The 18,558-nt window shown below is 44.5% G+C and overlaps 1 protein-coding gene, 1 non-coding gene and 1 pseudogene across 2 annotated transcripts; 1 reads left to right on the top strand and 2 right to left on the bottom strand.

Moving 5' to 3' along the window:
• Positions 1 to 2,303: 2,303 nt before the first annotated feature.
• Positions 2,304 to 8,245, top strand: LOC147970465 (uncharacterized; annotated as a pseudogene).
• A 3,459-nt stretch (positions 8,246 to 11,704) lies between these two features.
• Positions 11,705 to 11,778, bottom strand: TRNAK-UUU (transfer RNA lysine (anticodon UUU)). Its single transcript has one exon. It is a non-coding gene; the product is annotated as a tRNA-Lys (tRNA).
• Positions 11,779 to 12,138: 360 nt separating this feature from the next.
• On the bottom strand, positions 12,139 to 17,608 carry LOC125537209 (diacylglycerol kinase 1-like). The gene is made up of 8 exons (XM_048700510.2): positions 17,390 to 17,608; positions 15,404 to 16,536; positions 14,564 to 14,930; positions 14,399 to 14,475; positions 13,387 to 13,506; positions 12,807 to 12,971; positions 12,587 to 12,724; positions 12,139 to 12,507 (listed from the first exon to the last, which is right to left on the bottom strand). The coding sequence occupies exons 2-8, from the start codon at positions 16,532 to 16,534 to the stop codon at positions 12,358 to 12,360; spliced, it is 2,148 nt and encodes a 715-aa protein (XP_048556467.1). The 5' UTR covers positions 16,535 to 16,536; positions 17,390 to 17,608; the 3' UTR covers positions 12,139 to 12,357.
• Between the last annotated feature and the right edge of the window lie 950 nt (positions 17,609 to 18,558).

Genomic DNA, 18,558 nt, shown 5'->3' with positions numbered 1-18,558 from the left:
CCATGGCGCAAGCCATGACGACTCAGGGCGCCAGGCGGGTGCCAGCCCGCGCAGCGTCCTCCTTTCCTCTTTGGTGCAAAGGGGGCAAGCGCAGCCGCGGAGTACCGAGGCATCAGGCAAAGGTTGCCATTTCGGTGCAACGAGACCAAGACCAGGAGGACTACGAGATGGAGGTCACCGTGGAGCCCAAGACGGCGTCATCACCAGAGCTTTGCATAGGCGAAGACTACTTTTGTCAGGATAGCTGATACTTGCTGTCCCCCTTCAAATTAGCCCGCCATTGTTGGCTCCCTTCCCGCTCAATATTTGGGAAGAGGACCAGGGCCTCTATAAATAGGACCAGCCACCCACATAGCAAGGGGGTTCGGTCGGTTGAAAGAAGAAAAGAGAGAGAGAGAGAGAGAGAGAGAAAGAGAGAAAGGTGACTGAACTCCTCCGAGCAGTTCATCGCCCTAGCCAAGAACAGACCCTCGCGAGGCTGTTCTTCCTTGTATGGTTCATCATCATCAGCCTAAGAGGCAATCCACCACACCACACACTGGAGTAAGGTATTACACCACAACGATGGCCCGAACTAGTATAAACCCTGTGTCTCTTGTGTTGTTCTTTTCTTAGTTTGGACCCTAGCATGGCGGAGGGGTGCAGGTAGGAGGAGGCGGAATCTCCGCGCACACCCCAGTGTTCGAACCTCAAGGGTCTGCCGGAACCCGAAATCCGACAAGGATAATAATAGAATGCATATTCTTGTCAAAAACACATCGCGCATTTTGAAAAGTCATCTCAAAGCTTTGTGCCGAACGTGGATAGATAGGCGCCTTTGGGTTCGCAAATGCCACCTTGTATGGGACAGCAATCTACTTGGGCTGTTACAGAAGTGATTCGCTTTACTCTTGGGAATATAAAAATTATATTTTTCATATTTAATTCAAGTGAACTGTAATTAACTTATTATGTACAAAAGCTGAGAAATTACAATACACACTTGCCTGGAAGGGGTCTCCTGGAAATAATGCAGATCGATGAGAAATCTCATCTTCCTGCTGGTTGATCAATTGAAGCTTCGCGTTGCCCTTGCAGGCCTATTAATTTCATCGTTCTTGAACTCTGCGAATTGGTTTTGCAATGAAGATATGAAGGAGAGGTCGTCTTCATTCAGGCTGGTGGCTGCTCTCGGACCTTTGGTCGAACAGGTGGTGGGCGGTGAAAGGAGGTCGACCATCACCCGGCACCAGAGCCAGACCCGCCACTCGTGTGGAGCATGTACGTGCCGATGTCCGAGCCCGTTGCCGCAGCGATCGCCGGATGTGAGCAGAGGGCACACAGTTGCTTGTGGAGAGCAACCACACCATCACGTCGTAGCTCAGGTTCTTGGCCGTGGCGCGCTGGTCGGGTTCGTGGTCGTGGCGCACTGGCTGAGCCCCTGCGTCCTGGTCGGGTTCCTGACCATGGCGCGCTGGCTGTCCCAGGGCGAGGATGGGCGGCCCACAGGGCGTCGCGTCGCGGGAGGGCCAGTGTCAGGACTGCAGCGGGAAGTGTTATTTCTTCAGTTAGCGCTAGTTGCGGCTACAGATAACGATTCAGTAGATGGAGGGTTGAGATCGAGCCTCGCTTTACCGTTCTCTGTCGACCGTTAGATGTCTACTGTTCCGTTTCAGTCGTTACTGTTACGTTTCACCTGTTGCCAGGAGGCTTTCCACCTATAAAGGCAGTCGGGTTGTGGCTGGCCAGAGCATGGAATCTTCTCTATGAATTGCCTATATGGCCAACTACTCTACAGCTAATACACACACAGCCCGATCTGGGTGAACTTTTCCCCAATTCGTCTTCCATCTCTCTCTCCTTCTTGATCATTTCTATAGCTTGATCCTGAAAAATTGGTATTTAGAGCAAGGTTTTTCCTCGGCCACAAAAATTTTCGTCCATAGGGAGAGTAATCCCACCCAATTCCCTCCCCATGAGTAGATCAGAACCGAATTGAGCCGGAGCGGTGCGAGTGGCCGCGATCTGTACCAGGGCGGCGTTGGAGGCGGCGATTTGTACCAGGGCGGCGCTGGTGGCGGAGAATTGCTCGGCTGCAAACCAGTAGAGCAGAAAGGTTGCTGGGGAACAATTCCGTGGTGGTAAAATTCCTTGTCTATCGCTGGTTCGTGCAGCTTTGGCGGAGCGGAGCGAGAAGGCGGCAGGATCTGAGCAGAGAGCCGGGTTACCGAAGTATTTTGGCAGCAAAATTCCTTCTCTCTCCCTCAGATCAAGGTGATGGGCGCGCCAAGACCATCGACGAGCCGGATCTACAGGAACTGTTGTCTCTTCGAGACGACATGGGGCTCGTGTAGAAAGACCAGTCACAGATGTAGGCGGATATGGCAAAACTGCATGATGAGGTACATTCTATCAGTTCCAAACAAGGGGATATATCTGTGCAGATGGGCAATGTAGAGCAAGTGGTGATGGACTTAGGCAAACAGCTCTCCATGATCAATTCAGTTTTGCAAGCATTAGTGAAGGCACCAACAAATGGAAGCACTACTGAAGTCCCATCAAGCTCTCAACAGAGACCAAATTCACCAACAACCTCTCAGGAACAGATGCAAACTCAACCGTTGAGAACAGAGAAACTCAGGAAACAATTGGAGGCTGAAAAGGAAAAGACCAGGCAATTGGAAGAGCTGCAACAGCAGAATCTGCCTCCTATCAGAACCAGTAGACCAGCTGCTCCACCAGGGTTTGCACAGCAAGGAAGACCAGAGCACTTAAGTCCTTTGGGCACTCCAGTTACAGCCAGACAGTCCACTCACACCCCTATTTTTAAGCAATACTATCAGCAAAATAGAGATAGGCAGTTGTGGCAGGGATATGCAAAGACCTATGAATAGGATATGCAGTGTCAATTCATGAAATCCTTGACCAAAGGGCCTAAAATGGATTTTCCTAGGTTTGAAGGAGAAGACCCAGTGGGTTGGATCAGGCAATGCAACAAATATTTCCAAATGTCAGGGGCACCAGAAGAATACAAGGTTTCCTTGGACCAATTATACATCATTGGGGAAGCAGATGTATGGCTGAGAAGATCAGGTTTGCTGAAAAAGAAAGTTTCCTGGAAGGAATTTTGCACAGAAATCACTAAAAGATTTTCTGCACATGGCTCATATGATCTCACAGAAAAGTTTAATTCAGTGAAACAGTCTAACAGCATAGTTTCTGAATATACAAAAATATTTGAAGATCTCATGGCTGATGTACAAGAGGAAAATCCAGAATTAGGAGAATCTTGGTTTGTAAGATGCTATGTTAATGGATTAAGAGAAGGCATCAAATATCAAATTAGACCATTGAGACCTCAAACCCTCACTGATGCCTACTGGTTAGCAAAGGATGTGGAACCTTGTCATCTCCTGCAGTGGCAAACACAAAAAGAATATCAGTCCCTTATAACAACTACTACCGGAAAAACACTGGAGGTTTTATCTAGAAACAGCCTATTGTTCCTCCTATCCAGCAACAAATTCTTGTCAGGCACAATGAAACTCCTGCTAATAATGCACAGAAAATCAGAAAACTTGGAGAGTGTTGGAGATGTGGAGATAAGTGGGTACATGGCCACAAATGCAAGTTAATACCAAATGTTCAAGCCATGCAACAAGAACCAGAGGAGCAAGTCACTTATGATATTGAAGAGCAACAGTTGGAAGATCAGGCAGAGCAAGTAAATGACGGAGATCAGGCTATGTTCCTTTCTGCTTTTGCCATGGGACAACAGTTAGCCGTGCCAACTCCTACAGTAATCATTCATATCAATGGGAAGAAAGCTGTAGCATTGTTGGATTCTAGTAGTACTACCTCTTTCATAAACCAAGATTTTGCAGTTAAGGCAAACTGCAACATGCTGCCTGTAAAACCTAGAAAGATTTCAGTGGCTGGTGGGGGCACACTAATATCTACTGCAGTTGTACCTCACTGTCAGTTCCAGATTTCCAAAGTGACACTTTCCCACAGTTTCAGAACACTGTTCCTCCCAAGCCATGATGCAATCCTAGAATATGATTGGTTTACTGCTGTGAGCCCTGTGTCATTTGATATTCCAGCCCAGCAATTCAGTTTCACACATGAGGGCAAGCAAACTGTTTCAACAGCAATGTTCACTACTGCAGCTAGTGTGAAGGAAATGCCTGCTAAGAAAGTGGATAAATTATTAGACAAAGGACCTGAAGTGTTCCTGTGTCAAATCCACAACATACTCTTGGATGCACCAGAGGATTTTAAAACTCCACCACAAATACAGCAGTTATTGCTGCAATATGCTGATCTGTTTGAGGAACCTAAAACACTGCCACCTCATAGAGCATTGGACCACAAAATACCTTTGGTAGAAGGTGCAGCTCCACCCCAAGTTGGGCCTTATAGAGTGCCCCAAAATCAGAAAAGAGAGATGGAGGAGCAGATAAAAAAATGTTGGCTGCACATCTCATAAGACACAACCAAAGTCCATTCGCTGCTCCTGTGTTGTTAGTTAAAAAGAAAGATGGGTCCATGAGACTGTGCACAGACTTCAGAAAACTCAATGCTCTTACAATTAAGAACAAATTCTCTATCCCTGTAATAGAAGACCTTTTAGATGAACTGCATGGAGCAAAGTATTTTACTAAATTGGACTTAAGGTCTGGCTATCACCAAATCAGAATGTCACCTGAAGATATCCATAAAACTGCATTCAGAACATTCTTGGGCCATTTTGAATTTCTGGTAATGCCATTTGGCCTGTCCAATGCCCCTGGAACTTTCCAAGAATTAATGAATACCATATTTGGTCCTTATTTAAGGAAATTTGTGTTGGTTTTCTTTGATGACATACTGATCTTCAGTAGAAACCTCACAGAGCACTTAGAGCATATTAAGTTGGTCTTGGATCTTTTAAGAGAGCACCAACTTTTTGCCAAAATGTCAAAGTGTGTGTTTGCAGCTCAGAAAGTGAAATATTTAGGGCATGTGATTTCTGCTGATGGTGTGGCTACTGACCCACAGAAGATCTCTGCTATAGCTGAGTGGCCTGTGCCTGAAAATATCACTAAGCTTAGAAGTTTTCTGGGTTTAGCAGGGTACTATAGAAGATTTATCAAAAGTTATGGTGTTATATGCAGGCCTCTGCATGATCTGCTTAAAAAGGGAAATTTCCATTGGTCACCTGAACATACAAAAGCTTTCCAGCAACTGAAACAAGCATTAACTTCTGCTCCTGTTTTGGCTTTGCCAGATTTTTCCAAGCCATTTGTTTTGGAAACTGATGCTTCAGGAAAAGGGATTGGGGGCTGTTCTAATGCAGCAAGGAAGGCCAATATCTTTCTATAGTTCATCTTTATGCCCTAGGAATGCAGCTCTGTCTACTTATGAAAAAGAGGCTCTAGCAATTTTGGAGGCACTAAAAAGGTGGAGGCACTACTTGCTAGGGAAAGAGCTCATAATTAAAACAGATCAGCAATCACTGAAATTCATAACTGATCAAAGATCACTGAAGGAGTTCAGCACAAACTAATGATGAAATTGTTGGAATTTAATTTCACAATTCAGTACAAAAAAGGTATTCACAACAAGGTGGCTGATGCCTTGTCAAGAGTTCTTCCTAAATGTATGGCTATCTCTGCAGCTACTCCTGTTTAGGCAGAAGATCTGGTGCACAGTTACCAACAGGATCCTAGTAGTGTGCAACTGTTGGAAAAAATGATGTTAAACAAGGATAAGTCACTGTGAGACTACTCCTTAACATCTGGAATTATTAGATACAAAGGAAAAATTTATGTGGGTAACAACCCTGAGTTAAGGTATAAATTGATTGTGGCCCTACACAGTTCTCCAGTGGGGGGGCACTCAGGAAGGAGAGCAACATATCACATGATCAAAAGCATCTTTTATTGGCCTGGTATGAAAACAGCTATAGAAAATTTCATTGCAGCCTGCCCTGTTTGTCAGAGAGCAAAGCATGAAACTTGCTTGCAACCTGGTCTGCTTGAACCTCTTCCAGTGGCTGACATGGCCTGGTAGCATATATCCATGGACTTCATTGAAGGACTACCTAAATCTCAAGGAAAGGATGTGATCATGGTGGTTGTGCACAGGTTTACTAAATACTCCCACTTCATACCCCTGTCCCACCCTTACTCAGTGCTCAGTGTAGCCCAATCCTTTGTGGATAACATTATTAAGTTGCGTGGTCCCCCAAAACTAATTATCTCTGACAGAGACAGAATTTTCACCAGTCAGCTTTGGAAAAATATCTTCTCTGCACTCAATGTGGAACTAAGGTTCAGTACTGCTTATCATCCACAAACAGATGGCCAGACAGAACGTGTAAATCAGTGTTTGGAGACCTATTTAAGATGCATGACTACATCTGCTCCAACCAAGTGGCTTTCTTGGCTATCCTTAGCAGAATTCTGGTATAATTCCATTTATCATACAGCCATTAAAATGTCTCCATTTCAGGTTCTCTATGGATTTCCCCCACCTCTCATCTCAGAACTGGCAATACCTGGGCCTGATGATGAAGAAGCACATGATTTTTTAACTGCCAAGCAACAAATACTGCAACAACTTAAAGAGAATTTGTTGGTCGCACAGAACAGGATGAAGAAATATGCAGACAATAAGAGGGTGGAAAGAAGCTTTCAGGTGGGTGATCCAGTGTACTTGAAGATGGCTCCGTACAGATTAGCTACATTTGGGTTCAGAGGAGCACTGAAACTACAAAACAGATTCTATGGTCCATTTTTGGTGCTTCAGAAAGTAGGCAAAGCAGCTTACAAGTTGCAGTTTCCAAAAGATGTACAGATCCACCCAGTGTTTCATGTGAGCCAATTGAAGAAACACATTGGGGACAAATCTATACTAGACCCTAACTTACCATTGGTAAATGCGGATGGGACAATCAAAACAGGCCCAGAAGAAGTGCTGGAGGTTCGTCAAGTTCCACGACAGAACATGCCCGTCGTCCAGTGGCTTATCAGGTGGATAAACCTGCCTCCTGAAGATGCAACATGGGAAGACGCAGACTTCATCAAATACACCTTCCTGGAGTTCTTCAGCTCTACTACTCGCGCTTGGAGGGAAGCAGCGGCAACGCCGTGAGGACACGTCGACACTCAAGGGGGGAGCAATGTCAGGACTGCAGCGGGAAGTGTTATTTCTTTAGTTAGCGCTAATTGCGGCTACAGATAACGATTCAGTAGATGGAGGGTTGAGATCGAGCCTCGCTTTACCGTTCTCTGTCGACCGTTAGATGTCTACTGTTCCGTTTCAGTCGTTACTGTTACGTTTCACCTGTTGCCGGGAGGCTTCCCACCTATAAAGGCAGCCGGGTTGTGGCTGGCCAGAGCATGGAATCTTCTCTATGAATTGCCTATATGGCCAACTACTCTACAGCTAATACACACACAGCCCGATCTGGGTGAACTTTTCCCTAATTCGTCTTCCATCTCTCTCTCCTTCTTGATCATTTCTATAGCTTGATCCTGACAGCCAGGTGGCACGACGGCGCCGGGCCGAGCTCACGGCAGGGCACGGGGTGCAGAAGCAGAGCGTGAGGGAGCGGCTGTCTGCGGTGACGGGCAACGGCAGCGTCCTGCCTAGTGCAGACAAGCTGCTCGACAGAATGTCAGAGAGAGAGAGAGAGAGAGGTGTGTCTGCGCGGTGTCAAAGTTTATGCCATGTCAGCCCATCAGAAACGGTATCAATGTGCGTTTAGTGACCAATTAGCGTTTTTCAAAAACTGTCGACACAATGACGACGGTTGTCTGAATAAGGGTCCCCAATTGTGATGATTTTTTGCAATTTACCTCTCGTATGCCTGACGCTATTCTTTGTAGCTAGCATAGCCATGCCATCAGGCCAGTCCAACAGGCCTACAACCCATATCCATCACCATGGCGGTTTCATTGACGAGTACGACACACCCTGACATTGCCAGCCTGAATGATGAAGATGTCGGTTGCTCGGCCACATGGGAGGAGAGTACGGTCAGGCGCTAACTTTGCCCACGTGATTTTGTTTTTCTATCAGGTTCCTAATAAGTCATCCCATCACAAAATTTACAAGCACCTACAAGACTCGAGCATCTTTGGTGCCTGAATTTTTTTGATTTTTTTGCTATTTTTTAAATTTATTATCCATAAGTAGAAGCAGATGCAACCGTGCACGAAAAATGCTGCATTCCACACTTATCACAGTCAATAGTACTTTATGCAGGTACTCTCTTTGATGATGTAACCCCTATGTAAAACTCTCAAAATTTGTGTATATCTTCCACTGCGGGACTCGTACAGCCATGAGAAATATATTCAGGTAGGTCACCCCATCCTCGTTGATTGCTCGAAAAAACATAAGCAAAATCTATTGATGATAGCAAATAAAGGGAGCATTTGGGTCCTCAGCAAGATTAGTTATAGCCTTATCAGAGGATGCTAGAGGCTTAGTCCTCTATTGATGATAGCAAATAAAGGGAGCATTTGGGTCTTCAGCAAGATTAGTTATAGCCTTATCAGAGGATGTTAAAGGCTTGGTCCTCTGCAATGCAGCTTGTTTGGTGGTACATCTGAAAATAGAGAAATGAATGCATCTTCCGGCACACGGCTTCTAACCCCTCGGTTGTTGTGTCGTGCACCGCCAATGAAGTTTCTATGTGGTCGGCTGCTGATAAGCTGAAGATTGTTAGGCTGATACAGACCATGAAAACTTGACTAGCTGGGCTAACAACCTTTAGCTGATGGCAAGGTTGCCTCTGAACATATTCGATGCTCTGTTCCTTTGGTTTGAGAGTAATCCGGGATGCAACTTGTTTGGTGGTATATTTGAAAAGAGGGAAATGGACGCGTCTTCCGCCAAATGACTTCTAACCCCTTTGTTTTGTCGCGCATCGTCAAGGAATTTTCTATGTGGTTGGCCACCGGTAACCTGAAGATTGTTGAGCTGATATAGACCACGAGAACCTTACTAATCACTAGGTGGGCTAACAACCTTTAGCTGGTGGCAAGGTTCACTCTGAACATTGCCGATGCTCGGTTCCTTTGGGTTGAGAGTTAATCCGCGTCATTGCAAATTGTCTGCTCTTGATTGATTTCTCCATAGAAATAAAAAAATTAAAGAATACAACTAGCTAAGTGGCAGAGCAGATTTGGTCTTGCACCAACCAAAAAAGAGCATATAGCTGTTTTGTCGCGCATCATCAAGGAATTTTCTATGTGGTTGACCACCAGTAACCTGAAGATTGTTGAGCTGATATAGACCACGAGAACCTTACTAATCACTAGGTGGGCTAACAACCTTTAGCTGGTGGCAAGGTTCGCTTTGAACATTGCCGATGCTCGGTTCCTTTGGGTTGAGAGTTAATCCGCGTCATTGCAGATTGTTTCCTCTTGATTGATTTCTTCATAAAAATAAAAAAATTAAAGAATACAACTAGCTAAGTGGCAGAGCAGATTTGGTCTTGCACCAACCAAAAAAGAGCATATAGCTGTTTTGTCGCGCATCATCAAGGAATTTTCTATGTGGTTGACCACCGGTAACCTGAAGATTGTTGAGCTGATATAGACCACGAGAACCTTACTAATCACTAGGTGGGCTAACAACCTTTAGCTGGTGGCAAGGTTCGCTTTGAACATTGCCGATGCTCGGTTCCTTTGGGTTGAGAGTTAATCCGCGTCATTGCAGATTGTTTGCTCTTGATTGATTTCTCCATAAAAATAAAAAAATTAAAGAATACAACTAGCTAAGTGGCAGAGCAGATTTGGTCTTGCACCAACCAAAAAAGAGCATATAGTTGTTTTGTCGCGCATCATCAAGGAATTTTCTATGTGGTTGACCACCGGTAACCTGAAGATTGTTGAGCTGATATAGACCACGAGAACCTTACTAATCACTAGGTGGGCTAACAACCTTTAGCTGGTGGCAAGGTTCGCTTTGAACATTGCCGATGCTCGGTTCCTTTGGGTTGAGAGTTAATCCGCGTCATTGCAAATTGTTTGCTCTTGATTGATTTCTCCATAAAAATAAAAAAATTAAAGAATACAACTAGCTAAGTGGCAGAGGAGATTTGGTCTTGCACCAACCAAAAAAAAGCATATAACTGTTTTGTCGCGCATCATCAAGGAATTTTCTATGTGGTTGACCACCGGTAACCTGAAGATTGTTGAGCTGATATAGACCACGAGAACCTTACTAATCACTAGGTGGGCTAACAACCTTTAGCTGGTGGCAAGGTTCGCTTTGAACATTGCCGATGCTTGGTTCCTTTGGGTTGAGAGTTAATCCGCGCCATTGCAAATTGTTTGCTCTTGATTGATTTCTCCATAAAAATAAAAAAAATTAAAGAATACAACTAGCTAAGTGGCAGAAGAGATTTGGTCTTGCACCAACCAAAAAAGAGCATATAGCTGGACGCCCACCGTGGGGCTCGAACCCACGACCATGCTTGGTTCCTTTGGGTTGAGAGTTAATCCGCGTCATTGCAAATTGTTTGCTCTTGATTGATTTGTCCATAAAAATAAAAAAATTAAAGAATACAACTAGCTAAGTGGCAGAGGAGATTTGGTCTTGCACCAACCAAAAAAGAGCATATAGCTGGACGCCCACCGTGGGGCTCGAACCCACGACCATGCTTGGTTCCTTTGGGTTGAGAGTTAATCCGCGTCATTGCAAATTGTTTGCTCTTGATTGATTTCTCCATAAAAATAAAAAAATTAAAGAATACAACTAGCTAAGTGGCAGAGGAGATTTGGTCTTGCACCAACCAAAAAAGAGCATATAGCTGGACGCCCACCGTGGGGCTCGAACCCACGACCATGCTTGGTTCCTTTGGGTTGAGAGTTAATCCGCGTCATTGCAAATTGTTTTCTCTTGATTGATTTCTCCATAAAAATAAAAAAAATTAAAGAATACAACTAGCTAAGTGGCAGAGGAGATTTGGTCTTGCACCAACCAAAAAAGAAAAAAAGCATATAGCTGTTTTGTCGCGCATCATCAAGGAATTTTCTATGTGGTTGACCACCGGTAACCTGAAGATTGTTGAGCTGATATAGACCATGAGAACCTTACTAATCACTAGGTGGGCTAACAACCTTTAGCTGGTGGCAAGGTTCGCTTTGAACATTGCCGATGCTTGGTTCCTTTGGGTTGAGAGTTAATCCGCGCCATTGCAAATTGTTTGCTCTTGATTGATTTCTCCATAAAAATAAAAAAAAATAAAGAATACAACTAGCTAAGTGGCAGAGGAGATTTGGTCTTGCACCAACCAAAAAAGAGCATATAGCTGGACGCCCACCGTGGGGCTCGAACCCACGACCATGCTTGGTTCCTTTGGGTTGAGAGTTAATCCGCGTCATTGCAAATTGTTTGCTCTTGATTGATTTGTCCATAAAAATAAAAAAATTAAAAAATACAACTAGCTAAGTGGCAGAGGAGATTTGGTCTTGCACCAACCAAAAAAGAGCATATAGCTGGACTGGTCTTGCACCAACCAAAAAAAAGCATATAGCTGGACGCCCACCGTGGGGCTCGAACCCACGACCATGCTTGGTTCCTTTGGGTTGAGAGTTAATCCGCGTCATTGCAAATTGTTTGCTCTTGATTGATTTCTCCATAAAAATAAAAAAATTAAAGAGTACAACTAGCTAAGTGGCAGAGGAGATTTGGTCTTGCACCAACCAAAAAAGAGCTTATAGGACGCCCACCGTGGGGCTCGAACCCACGACCACCAATGTTAAAAGCCTTGCACTCTACCAACTAAGCTAGACGGGCGCTTTTGTTTGGTAAATAAACTCAATCCTCTTTGTTTTTGCTCAGTTTTGGTGACTTCGCTGCGAACACCTCCGACTCCGAGGCATCCACCCACCATCTCGAGTCATGCAACACCATTCTCCATGCCTAACTTGCAGTTTCTATTTTCGTTCGTTCATTCACGATGCTTGTCTTTTTATTTTCATTTTTTCCTTTTTGCGATCACATCGCGCTCATGTCCGACCAACGCTAGGAAAAATAAGAAAAGAACCAAAATACTGTGCAAGAACTGAGGTCATATGCGCACTGCACATACCACATCACACCGAATCATCGTCTGTACCTAACAAGCCAAACAAGCGACTCAGAACACATTCCCCAGAACCAGAATCACCAAGAACTAGGCTAACCAGTAACCACAATAGTTTCTGGTAGTGCTCATCTCAAACTCAAAGCCCTACAAAATTTTACAGAAATTATACACAAGCTCGATCCAAGAAGGAAGGAAGCCATGGCTGTATGTACAGAAGGGGCCAGACATGGTCAAATGCTATAGGGCCAACTACAGAGCTACAAGACCGTGTTGCACAGAAGAGTTTGCTACAAAAGCCTAGACGCTATCTCCTGAAGCAGAGCACTCTTCTGCGAGGCCGAGATGGTGCCGCTGTTCTCGGCGTTCTCCAGGATGTCGGCCATTATGGACGCGGCGTGGCTTATAGGCTCTTCAGAGACTCTCTTCAGCATGAAGGCCTTCATAAGAGAAACACATGTGTAAGCCAGGTAGGAAGAAAGCACGGTTAAACTTATGCAAACGAGGGAGAGACCAAACCTGGGCGTGATGAGAAACTTCTATGGTGCATGGCTCCTGAGACCATGGCTCTCCATCGACTTGGATGGGCATCGGAGTAGTGATCTCAATCTTTATATGATGCCCTTGAGCCAACCTTTGCGCGCGAGAAAGCCCTACCTATAGCAAGATTATCATATCAATACACAGTCCACACTGAATATATATATCACAAAAAAAAAAACCTGAAGTCTATAAGAACCTGCAGCCTTCCAAGATGCAGCATTCCTGTGAAGCTAACTACTTCCAGCGTCTTGTCATGCATGGATTGAGGTTGGAAAGTGTCGGAGACACTATCCTCATTCTTCCACAGGTCAACCCCTCCCATGTAGCTCCGGATGTTGGCCACAAGGATACCTTCGGCGTCCTGCAACAGGAGAAATGTGACAAGGAACAGGATGTAGGCTAAATCTTTTTCTTCCAATTTGGGGACAGCTAACCACACTTGCCATGTAGTGGGCATTGCCTAAACGGGATATGCTTCTACATTACTCCATCCAAAAGGGATACCAGATATGCCAAATTACTCCTCTGTATCGAAATATAAGATGTCCTCTGACACTATCAGTGTCAAAAAGTGTCTTATATTTTCATACGGAAGGGAGTAATTTTTAGAACATGAACAATCAAATAGCAGCAACCATCTTAACAGATCACGTTCATCACTGTTGCATAAACTTGGTCTCTTCGTTTATTATGTCTTGCAGATATGCCAATGCAAGGTTATGTGCTCACTAAGACACATACAAGAGAAAAGGTAAGAAAATGTGATCCACTTTTACCTGAGGAATTTCAATGTTGGATCCATCTATCTCAAGCTTGACTTCCCAAGGAAAATAATAGAACATGTTATCCATGATATTCTTTGCGCCTTCTTTTGCATAAAGCACTTTATTCATGAACTGCAGAGAAACTAAATCATATTGCTGTGACAAAAACAGATATGCAGCTGTATATACAGAACGATGTAGAATAGGGAGATAGCAAGTTGCAAGCATGGAATCTGCAAATAAAATTACTATTTATGGATCAAACATAGCAAGAAACCTTAAGAGTGAGCAACTGAGAAAAAGAAAAGGAGAACAAACTATCCAGAATGTGCAAATTTCCACAAAGTACCCAAGAAATTAAAAAAGGAAAATTCTAAATTACATGACTCATCCATCAACTATTTTCATTCAACAAATCTGCTAGGTTGAACACTTGTCCCAACACTTGACCAGATTCCGCATGCCCAATGCCAATACATCGCCTAAAGATCCCCAAACGAGTAGCAAAGCCACATTGGCTCAACAAAATCATCAGTGCCATTTCAAAACTAATTATTTCTTTTCAGGCTAGAACATTACACTAACAGTTTGTATGCTATCATTAGCAGCTGGACACACTAAATTTTTACAAATCGAAAACGTTTTGATAAATAGACAAGAGAAAAATAGACAAATATCTCGTCTTGTGATTTAAAGAGAAGCATAAAAACCATTAGGATCAAAGAAATTCAACACTCTAAAACATGTACGTTCACCATGGATGATCGATGTAGTTTTCTATACCATAAGTACCCTTACAACGGGAAGCTGAAAAAATTACATGTTGTTCCTTCCATTGCACACAACTAGCCATTCGATTACTTTTGGGAGGGGAAAATGAAAATGTATCATGGTGTAATGTTTCCACATGTCTGATTCTGCGCAACTGTGCAACCAAGCAAGAACACCAACAAGTTTACTTGCAATTAAAGGAAAAATGCCTTCCGTTGTGCACATAAGCGGGCGGGGAGCAAGCAAGGGTTACCTGGCTATAAAACCGTTCAGGGTTTTCCTCCCTCAGGTTGTGGATATCTAGAGCAACCTTTGCATCACAACCAACCCCTGAAAAAGTATCACTATTAAGTACTAAGGTATCTATAATGCAAGAACTATACAGGGATGCATTTGAGAAGAAGATGGATAAACGTACCAAAGTAATTGTTCATAAATTTTGGTGAACACATGAGCTTCCCTTGATTGTCCTTTATAGTGATCTTCCATCTGTCCAGAACAGTAACTGCCGCATGCTCGACATCTTTCAAAACTGAGAATAAACCTCCCCGCTTTTCAACAACACCAAGACCACCACCCCAAGACAAAACCCTCGCAAGATCGTTGCCAGTACCAGCTGGAAGGATGGCTACGGGAGGTGGCGCTTCAAACTTTTGTTTCTCAATGGCATCCAAAACCCAACCAGCCGTGCCATCACCACCACAAACAAGAATTTTGAAGTGAGGTACCTTCCGAAACAAAGATAAACCAACTTCTGGTCCTTGATGCTTGCCCAACTCAAATACCTACGGAAGAGTTAGCACTTAGCAACCCAAATGTGAACTCTAGTTTTATTACTCCTGCCAATCCATAGTAATTGTCGCTTGTACTAAATCAGCAACATTTAATATGGATCAGAGGGAGTATAAATAAATGGGCCAAATCCATAAGATTGAAATGATTAAGAATTGCCAGATGGAGCATTAATTGAATTCTACGCAAGGAATTTGCAATCATGCACTAGAAATCATAATAGTATAACAAGTGACACATAGCATTAAGTTTTGAACAAAATAAGCTGGGACAGGATTATTCATGCTATGGCACAGAGCTTACGCCCTTCAGAGATACTATACACGAGTTATGTGAATGAAAGTTCATATACAGTATGCTAGAAATAAATCAAATAAGCAGCATTGATCTGAGCAACTGAAGAAAGAAGAGCACATTATTTAAAGCTGGTAAAAGTTTAAAGGCAATAACTAATTGCTACACCAACCTGTAAAGGATTAAGAAGGATCTGCAGGCGCTGTCTCAGTGAATCGCCACTCTGGGCACCACTTCTCTTGTTAATGAAAACTAGCAATGGCCTAGAATCAGAAGGCACGTCCACAATTTCATATTTTTGATTATTCTGGGCATGGGACATCTCATGCTGGCCATTTGGCCTGCTAGTAGCGTTATCCGCTATGAACTGTTTATCTTTTTCCGATTCAGTGCTTTGATGCACTTCATGAAGTTTACCATTGACATGATCATCTCTCTTAGCAGTGGTGTTTGATCCTTCTGAGTCTCCGTCAGTATCAGATTGTGGCTCAGCAGTCCCAGGGCTCTCTGGCTGAGAAGGACCAATGTCTTTTTTGTACCTTTTGCTACGAATTCTAATCGTCTCCCGCACAGTGGAAGCCAATTCATTAGCCCCACTTGTGATAGAACTGAAAAGTCCTGTTGCACCTGTCCTATGAAGCTCCTTGACACACAGAGGTGATAGTATCAACCGTTTCAATGGGCCCAAGTCACAGACATCACCAGTTTCCTTGGCTAAGTTGTTGTGGCAATCAACATGCACTATCCGTTGACACCACATACAGTACCAAATTGGAGACCCTGCGAGAAAAGCTCCACTGCAAGATTCATCACAGTAGCAACAGAATGAGTCTTCTTCAGATCGATCTGCTGTGTCAATCCACTGGACAGCCCACTGGTGAATGACATGGTCAAGACCAACCATAGAAACGCATTTGCAATCTTTGTGTGCATTCCCTGAGCAACTCGGATGTGCAGTGGCACCACAAATATCACACTCATGGATAGTCCCCCCCAAATACTGTGGCGGTGAAACAGACTTCAAGCATACACAGCATTTCAGACCTTTACTGCGAGAGCCAAGTTCTTTCCTCCAAATGTGGGAAGCGGCAGGGACCTTGTCTTTCAGTTTCTTGTACTTCTTTGCCCTAGCTCTGATAGCTTTCATCAAGCTCAAGCTGATGTTTTTGTTCAACTGATTGATGGTATAATAAATTGTCACGCCACCTACCAATGCAAAGATGACAGTAGCAGCTATGACAGACCAATACTCTGACAGGTAGGCCGAAATGTCACTCCAGCTTGGAAGCGCCATCCTGTACATTTCTGCAATGTGGTAGCATGGCAGTTAATTGGGTAAATACATTTTCGATGGAAAATGATGGCTGTATGGTGCTATCAACAAGTTTTTCGGCTGACCTCTAGCGATGAGCAAAGATAAACTAGTCCATCCATGAAAAAAAAGATAACTAGTGCATACCTATGCAAAAGTTGGTATCTACTTCCTCTTGCCTCATAATATAAGACTTGACACGGTGTGTAGTCAAAAAACGTCTTATATTATGGGACAGAGGGAGTAGCAAATAAATATACCACACAATTATCATGTGTGGGCCATGACTGCACTTGTTATTGTTACTGCCAGTGTCATTCCTCTATACTGCAAGAGATACAATGAGAGTATGGACCACGATATTTGGTACCGCCTCGTGTTCCTAGCCAAGTGGAAATGCCAAAAACTATTGCCTATGTTTTGAAATAAAACCCATGGTGACATTTGGTTACTTGACAATGTGTTCTATCTCCGTGGATTGTTGTGCTTCCTGAGAAGCTGGAAGAATCTGTTCCAGGAACCCTTGATCAAAACGACACACAGCACACAGGTAGGCCCAGGATCCCGCCCGCTGCTAACAACTCGCCCAATCAATCCACCACGCACGAACCAGCACCCCACACCACACCCTAGAAGTTCATCCTCCATCCCTCCCTCCCCGACGGCCCTGGAAACAAGCCACAAAACAACAAACCAAACCCTGACGGACCTAGAAACAAGCAACGCCACCTCAGGTAGGCAGCCCTCGCCGGAACCCTAAGTCCCCGGTCCTCCCGTCGCCATGAACCCCCGAAATGTTCCTTCTCGTGCTAATTGGGGAAAAACCGTGCAGGGAGGGAGAGATACCTCGCGGGGCCGCGGGCGGGCGGCTCGTCGGGCGGAGCGTGAGACCGGGATCGCGGCTTCTTCCCCCTCCTCCTCCTCTTCTTCTTCCCCAGCCCCTCCTCCTCGCTCACATTGCGTCGGCGCGCCCCCGCGATTCCGATTCCGACATCTCCTCCGCCTGCTGCTCCTCCCGCTCCTCCCCCTCCTTTCCCCTCCGGTTTGATGCTGCGGAAAGGGGCCAGAAGCCGCGGAGCCTGTCATAATACGGGTCGGAAAAAGGTTAAGAGGGATATTTAATGCGTGTTAGTGAGTTGATCACGACACTTTGTGGCGTTCGGGGGTCGCGGGCCACGTCCACCCGCGCGATCTGCGCCGTTGGCGGGGCGACGGACGGGAGGGATCGGGTGATCTCGGGGCGAGCTTTCCCTCGGGAGTGTGATTCGTTGCCTGATTATTAGTTTAGCGGTGTGGTATGGGCGGTCTGTTGGGCCCACCTGCAGCGGGACGGTGCGCCCTGGCCGAGAAGCTTCGTGAGTAAGCCAATGCTTTCGCTGCTGTTGGTGCGTGCTACGCGCACCCGGGCGCGATGTCGGTGGTGGCTGGGTTGGGGTCACTGGCCAGCGGGCCTACAGTTTGTACTTTCTAGTCCAGAAAAAAAAAACAGTTTAAGAGCATGGTTTGTGCTTATAAAGAAAATACTTCCATTGGTGTGGTACTTCCCTCTGTCAGGAGGCTTAGGGCAGTTCTTTTGGGCAATTTTCCCAAAATTGACCCCCTTCCCAGTTTTTTTTCAGAATTGTCACTCCATTTTTTCTATAATGACTCGTTGCGTCATTTGGCACAGAGGCAATTACAAGGTGAAAGGTAAGTGAACTATTTGAAACATAATAAAATTAAAGTGAAGTGAACTGTTTAAAACGTTGCGAACGATTACATTCATATTGCATCTCTATTTTTTTCTTCACAATGATCATTGCTCGTAGGTTTCTTCTGCGATTTTCCTTTGATGACATGAGACAACAACCCTCAAGTGAATGGGCGCCGAGAGACCAACTGAAAGACAGAAATTAAGTAAACTATTTAAAACATAAAAGAGAAGTTAAGTGAGCTATTTGAAGGGCCAATGATACGTCTTCAATGTATCTATAATTTTGATTTTTCCATGCTATTATATTATCTAGGATGTTTTA

The sequence above is a fragment of the Triticum urartu genome, chromosome 5A, assembly GCF_056163025.1.
Source record: "Triticum urartu cultivar PI428250 chromosome 5A, HENAU_Tu73, whole genome shotgun sequence".
Lineage (NCBI taxonomy): Eukaryota > Viridiplantae > Streptophyta > Magnoliopsida > Poales > Poaceae > Triticum > Triticum urartu.
Note: the sequence above shows the minus strand (reverse complement) of the source record. Positions and strands in the feature narration are given on the sequence as shown.

Coding starts and splice junctions, on each gene's coding strand:
- LOC125537209 (XM_048700510.2), bottom strand. CDS start 16,534: ATGTACAGGATGGCGCTTCCAAGCTGGAGTGACATTTCGGCCTACCTG. Junction 12,972..13,386: donor CCAACATTGAAATTCCTCAG/GTAAAAGTGGAT, acceptor CTCCTGTTGCAG/GACGCCGAAGGTATCCTTGT. Junction 12,508..12,586: donor AAGTTTCTCATCACGCCCAG/GTTTGGTCTCTC, acceptor TCTCTTATGAAG/GCCTTCATGCTGAAGAGAGT.